Source organism: Jaculus jaculus, chromosome 19, assembly GCF_020740685.1.
Source record: "Jaculus jaculus isolate mJacJac1 chromosome 19, mJacJac1.mat.Y.cur, whole genome shotgun sequence".
NCBI classification, from domain to species: domain Eukaryota; kingdom Metazoa; phylum Chordata; class Mammalia; order Rodentia; family Dipodidae; genus Jaculus; species Jaculus jaculus.
Genome location: NC_059120.1, coordinates 53,704,766 through 53,711,219, shown reverse-complemented (window position 1 = coordinate 53,711,219; position 6,454 = coordinate 53,704,766). Strand labels below are relative to the sequence as shown.

The window sequence follows — 6,454 nt, the reverse complement described above, 5'->3', positions numbered from 1 at the left end:
AGGAATTCCACTCCACTACTTCTTTAACACTTTGTCTCTGTTAGTTTCTCCCTGAACAACTCAGGAGCTTGTATTTTTTGTGCACTGACGAGGGGACACGGAGGAAAGATTATGGCACTAACTTCTGAAAACGGAGGAGGGAGGGACAGACAGGTGCAGTGATATGGGCTGGACAGACAGAACAAACCTTCATCCTACACAACTCGGCTCAGGTTTCTTCTCTGGACAGCTGGTTTGCTTGGCAATACTCTGCAAAGATGGGGGAAGGGTCTGTGAACTGGCCTTGCTGCAGAGCTCTCTAGCCAGCTGCCTCCCCGACACTCCATTGGAACTAAATCTAATATTCAGCATCCCTCACAGGGATCGGGATAATAAATGATAGCATCCAATAGTCCACCATGATTTCTTTTAATATATTTTGTTTATTATGTGAGAGAGAGAGAGAATGGGCATTCCGGGGCCTCCAGCCACTGCAAACGAACTCCAGATGCGTGCTCCCCCTTGTGCATCTGGCTTACAGAGGTCCTGGAGAATCGAAACGGGATCATTGGGCTTTGCAGGCAAATGCCTTAACCACTGAGCAATCTCTCCTGTCCTCCACCATATATTTTTTTTTTTAAGGTAGGATCTCACTCTAGCTCAGGCTGACCTGGGATTCACTATGAAGTCTCAGGGTGGCCTCGAACTCACAGCAATCATCCTACCCCTGCCTCCCGAGTGCTGGTATTAAAGGTGTGTGGCACCACGCCTGGCTTCCTCCACCATAGTTTTTAAGGGCCAAGAGCTCGTTCCTGAGAACACTGGAAGGCTGTCTGGAGTCTGCATGGCTGCAGATCACACAAACTGGAATTGGATGTATGACTTTACCTGCTCTCCCACTTGGCACCCAATACTTCATATTCTGTCTTCTTCTAATTCATATTCTTCTAATTTTCCTACCTTTCCCGCTGCCCCTATTCCCACACCCTACTGCCACCAACGTTCCTGGAATTTTGGACTTAGCTATTTTTAAAACTGTCAACTCAGTAGCTACCTCCCTCCCCCTCTCAGCTGTCCAGTGCTCTGGCCAGCCATATACTTACCCCCCCACCCCAACTAACCCTTCTGTAGCTCTGTGACCTCAGTGCGATAGCAGCCGGCCTGAGGAACTGGGGCGACATGGGAAAAGATACGGGGCACCCCCTGGCTGGAGCAAACCAACATAATACACAACCATGGATGGAGAGTTGGGTATCAGTGTAATATTTGACCTCTGGAAAACAGTAAGTCAAAATGGAATTATGAGTGTTATAATAAGCTTTTGGATCGAGGCTAGGCTTTCAGTAAATTACAGACCCTTTCTTGTCTGGCTGGGTCTGTTCTAAAAACAAGGGTATCTCCCGTACCAAGGTGCCCCAATTGCCATTTTCACTTCTGTCTCTCTCTCTCTCTTTTTTTTTTTTTCCTTTTTTTCTGATTTCTGACCTATGGTCATTTGAAGTTTAATGCTGTCTCTCCTCTGGCACTTTTTACCTCTTTACCTTGTTAACCCAGGACTGTGTGTGTGTGTGCGCGCATGCGTGTGCATGTGCAGCGGGGTGGGGGACAGCGTTGGCGTTGAGTTTGCTCAACATGGACCAGATCACTGAGCTCCTCTCCCAATCCGCACCTGAAGACTTCTGGGGAGGTTTCAGGAGATTCCCCACCCCCTGTGGTAGTTTTCTCATCAAGACCACGTGTGGCACGCGTGTGGCATCAGGGCGGCAGTCACTGACACTCTTCTCGGGCTTCCAAGGGGGATGTGGAGGGAACCAAGGGAGTCAAGCCAAGGATGGGACTAGGCAGGCTGGAGCTTGGGGAGAAAGAGGCTCCTTAAGCTTGTCAATCATCTCTAACCCATTGCTCTCCTAAGCTCTTCTTCTGTAGGCCTGTTCTGCCCTGGCTCATATAAATTTACCCCAAAGCAGGTAATCTGGCTAGAGGGAGGAAGTTACCCCTTCCCAAGTGCTGTCTTCCTCAAAAGACTGTGAACTTCCAAGTGTGCAAAGGGGAGATTAATGGACAGAGGGGTTCTTCAGTTCGGGCCTGGAAGAACGCAAAGACTGTTGACTTAGCAAAAAAAAAAAAAGCAAATATTGATTGGAATGCTTGGTTTGCACTCCATTCCACCAGAGAGATGAGCTCTCTTTTCACTGGAAACGTGGCATAAGTATTCTACCTTCTCCCCTTGTGTTCCTTGTTCCTCTATTACAAAGAAGAAGAAAAAAAGATGAATGAATCCCAGTGGATTCATTCCTTCAATCATTGGGAGGGTTGAGTAAGAGGCTTTTTTTTTTTTGAGGTAGGATGTCACTTCTAGCCCAGGCTGACCTGGAATTCACTGTGTGGTCTCAGGGTGGCCTCGAACTCATGGGGATCCTTCTACCTCTGCCTCCCGAGTGCTGGGATTAAAGGCATGCGCAACCATTCTAGCGCAGGCTGACCTGGAATTCACTATATGTGTCTTGGGGTGACCTTGAATTCACAGCAGTCCTCCTACCTCTGCCTCCCGAGTGTTGGGATTAAAGGCACGCACCAGCCCGGCTGGCAAGAGGGATGTTTCTGATGTTTTGAAGTATTTCAGATCCTAATTCTATTGGGGAACCTATCCCATGATTCCTATTTTTTGGACATATCTGCTGTTTGGTAGTCAGGATGGGGCAACAGTGTACTCTGCCCGCAGAGGTCATTTAACCTTCCCTCCACCCCCACCTGCGGGTGTTTGCACAAGGGGCGTGAGGGTGGCCACAGCGGTGCACTGACGTATTGAGGAGCCTCATCCTCCCCAAGCTCCCGTCTGCTTAACCCTTGTCTTGATCCCTCCAGATCCTCTTCACACCGTCCTGATCAATCTTCAACTCTTCTCTTTCCCCCATGCCCAGCCATGTTCCTTCATCAGTCACAGGACAGCTGGTCAAAATTCACTAGGTAGGAGAACCGTCAGCTGGGAAGAACCGACGCGTGAGGGGACCTGGCTGGACATGGTATGGGGGATCCAGGGCAGCCCCCTGGCCCCCGGTCCTCCCACGGCAGACTCCCAACTCTAAGCACACTCATTCTCCTGCTGCTTCTGTGTGGACATGGTAAGGAAGGGTCAGGGACGGGGAGGGGACATCGAGAAGGGAGTCTGCTGCCGAGGGATGGGCGTGTGAGCCTGTGTGATCAGGAGAGACGGGTCTCGCTCTAACCCTGACCTGGAATTCACTGTGGAGTCTCAGGCTGGCCTCGAACTCACGGGGATCCTCCTACCTCAGCCTCCCAGGCGCTGGGATTAAAGACGTGCGCCACCATTCAACCTGGGGAAGGTCAGCGAGGGAGCCCTTGGACTCATAACGAAAGATCTTAACCGGTTTACTTGTCTTCAAGTTAGAAGGATTGAGGCGGCAAGGACTAGGGGGAGCTTTGAGGGCTGGGGACGGCGAAGCCCCTTAGCTGGGTGCGTGCGAACAGCCTGGGCCCGCTGATGAGATCTGGGGGCGCGCAGTGGTCCGGCTACCGTGTCACACCGCGTCTGCATTCCATCCTCAGCTCACTCTCAATGCAAGATCCTCCGTTGCAACGCCGAGTACGTGTCATCCACCCTGGGCCTAAGAAGTGCGGGATCCCCAGGGGCGCACCGAGGAGGAGGAGGAGGAGGAGGAGGAGCCGGGGGAGGCGCGGCGGCCTCGGGCGCCCTCTGCCGAGCCCTCCGCTCCTACGCGCTCTGCACGCGGCGCACGGCGCGCACCTGCCGCGGGGACCTGGCCTTCCACTCCGCCGTGCACGGCATCGAGGACCTGATGATCCAGCACAACTGCTCGCGCCAGGGCCCCACGGCCCCGCCCCCGCCCCGGGGCCCCGGCCTGCCCGGCTCCGCCTCCGACCCGGCGCAGCCCGCCGCCGACCCCTGCGACTTCGAGAAGCGCTTCGCGCGGCTGCACGGGCGGCGCCCGGGCTTCCTGCACTGCGCCGCCTTCGGGGACCCGCACGTGCGCAGCTTCCACCACCACTTCCACACGTGCCGCGTCCAGGGAGCGTGGCCCCTGCTGGACAACGACTTCCTCTTCGTCCAGGCCACCAGCTCCCCCGTGGCATCGGAGGCCACCAACGCCACCACCACGCGGAAGGTCAGGGATTCCATTTGGCCTCCCGGACCTACCTCTCCGGGGGTGGGGGCGTCCTGCCGCGGCCACTCCACCCTAGTCCATCCCCACTGAAAATTCTCCCAGCCACGCTCTGCGATCCATCACCCTGCATCGCTTCCTCCTTCCAGGCAAACACTGGCTCTGGTCTGGCCCGGCGCGGTGGTAGCGCACGCCTTCAATCCCTGCGTTTAGGGAGGCAGAGGCAGGAGGATCGCCGTGAGTTCGAGACCACCCTGAGACTACATAGTGAATTCCAGGTCATTCTGGGCCAGAGTGAGACACTACCTCAAAAAACCAAAAACAAACAAACTTTTGGTTTGGTTCTTGCTCTGGTAAATCAGTTTCATTCAAATCCAGAAAGCGGGAAGAGCCTAACAGTGCATAACAGTATGGTAGACCCAAGAAATTTCAAAAGGGACACATTTCCTCCACTTCCAGGAGTTGTTGAGGTTGAGGCCCCCCAAAAAAGAAAAGAAATCGAGAGAGAGGGGGGTGAAGAGGGAAAAGATCCAGGACTGAGCGAAGAAACCTTGTATCTCTGCCTGGATTAGATCTTCATATGTACGCGAGCCGGTTGTGAGGAGAATGCATTGAGCCCCAAATGAACTATTTTTCTATTTTTTTATTTTTATTTTTTACTTGATATTTTTGTTTACTTTTGTTTTTTCGAGGTAGGGTCTCACTCTAGGCCAGGCTGACCTGGAATTCACTGTTAGTCTCAAGACGGCCTCGAACTCACTGCAATCCAACTACCTCTGCTTCCCCGAGTTCTGGGATTAAAGGCGGGCGTCACCACACATAGCTTTGCTTATTATTTATTTATTTAAGAGTGTAGAGAGAACTGGAGGGATGGCTTAGCGGTTAAAGCGTTTGCCTGCAGAGCTAAAGGACCGATATTGTATTCCCCAGGACCCACATTAGCAAGATGCACAAGGGGCGCATGCGTCTGGAGTTTGTTTGCAGTGGCTGGAGGCCCTGGTGCGCCCATTCTCTCTCTCTCTCCCTTCCTCTTTCTCTGTCAAATAAATAAAAATTAAAAAGATATTTTTTTAAAAAAGTGTAAGAGCTGGGCGTGGTGGCGCATTTAATCCTAGCACTTGGTAGGCAGAGGTAGGAGGATCACCATGAGTTCAGGCCACCCTGAGACTACAGAGTGAATTCCAGGTCAGCCTGGGCTAGAGTGAGACCCTACCTGGAAAAACAAACAAACAAAAAACAGTGTAGAGAGAAGACAGGCAGAGCCTCCAGCCCCTGCAAACCATCTCCAGATGCACGTACCTCTTTGTGCATCTGGCTCTACTTGGGTACCGGGGAATACAAGCTGGGTTGTTAGGCTTTGCAGGCAAGCGCCTTAACCACTGACCCATCTCTCCAGCCCGCAAGTGAACTCCTTTTTTAAACCCTTCCCCTCTCGCCCTCCCTCACAGCTCACCATCATATTTAAGAACATGCAGGAATGCATTGATCAGCGGGTCTACCAGGCCGAGGTGGACAATCTTCCCGCGGCCTTCGAAGACGGTTCTGTCAACGGAGGGGACCGACCCGGGGGCTCGAGTTTATCCATTCAGACTGCCCACCCGGGGAGCCATGTGGAGATCCGGGCCGCCTACATTGGCACGACGATCATCATCCGGCAGACGGCGGGGCAGCTGTCCTTCTCCATCAAGGTGGCGGAGGACGTGGCGAGGGCCTTTTCGGCCGAGCAGGACTTGCAGCTGTGCGTCGGCGGATGCCCCCCGAGCCAGCGCCTCTCGCGCTCCGAGCGCAACCGCCGGGGGGCCATGACGGTGGACACCGCCAGGCAGCTGTGCAAAGAAGGGCTGCCGGTGGAAGACGCCTACTTCCAGTCCTGCGTCTTTGATGTTTCCATCTCCGGTGACCCCAACTTCACCGTGGCCGCGCGGGCGGCTCTGGAGGACGCTCGGGCCTTCCTGCCGGACTTGGAGAAGTTGCATCTCTTCCCGCCAGATGCAGGGTGCGCGCTGTGCGCACCGACCTCTGTAGCCGCGCTTCTTTCTGGCCTTTTGGTTCTGTGGCTCTGCATCATTCAGTAGTGGGCTAGCAGCCCCGTGACTAGCTTGGACACGGTTTGAGGATAAAGGTTGGCTGGGGAGGGGTGGGGGAAAGAAGTGCCAAGGAAAACAGCCAGGATTGTGGAGATGTTCGAAATAATGACACCTATTTTGTTAGGTGAGGTGGGCTGGGCTGCAGGCCACACTTGAAATGGTCACCAAATAAGGATTCTGGGCAACCTTTTTTCATTATAGACCTCTGTAGGGGGGTGGGGTGGGCTTCACTGTGAATTTTCCCAG

General features: G+C 53.7%; 1 protein-coding gene across 1 annotated transcript; it reads left to right on the top strand.

Annotated features, from left to right (window-relative positions):
* The first annotated feature begins 3,004 nt into the window (after positions 1 to 3,004).
* Hjv (hemojuvelin BMP co-receptor) lies at positions 3,005 to 6,196 on the top strand. The gene is made up of 3 exons (XM_004658945.2): positions 3,005 to 3,101; positions 3,547 to 4,124; positions 5,570 to 6,196. The coding sequence occupies exons 1-3, from the start codon at positions 3,005 to 3,007 to the stop codon at positions 6,194 to 6,196; spliced, it is 1,302 nt and encodes a 433-aa protein (XP_004659002.1).
* The last annotated feature ends 258 nt before the right edge of the window (positions 6,197 to 6,454 follow it).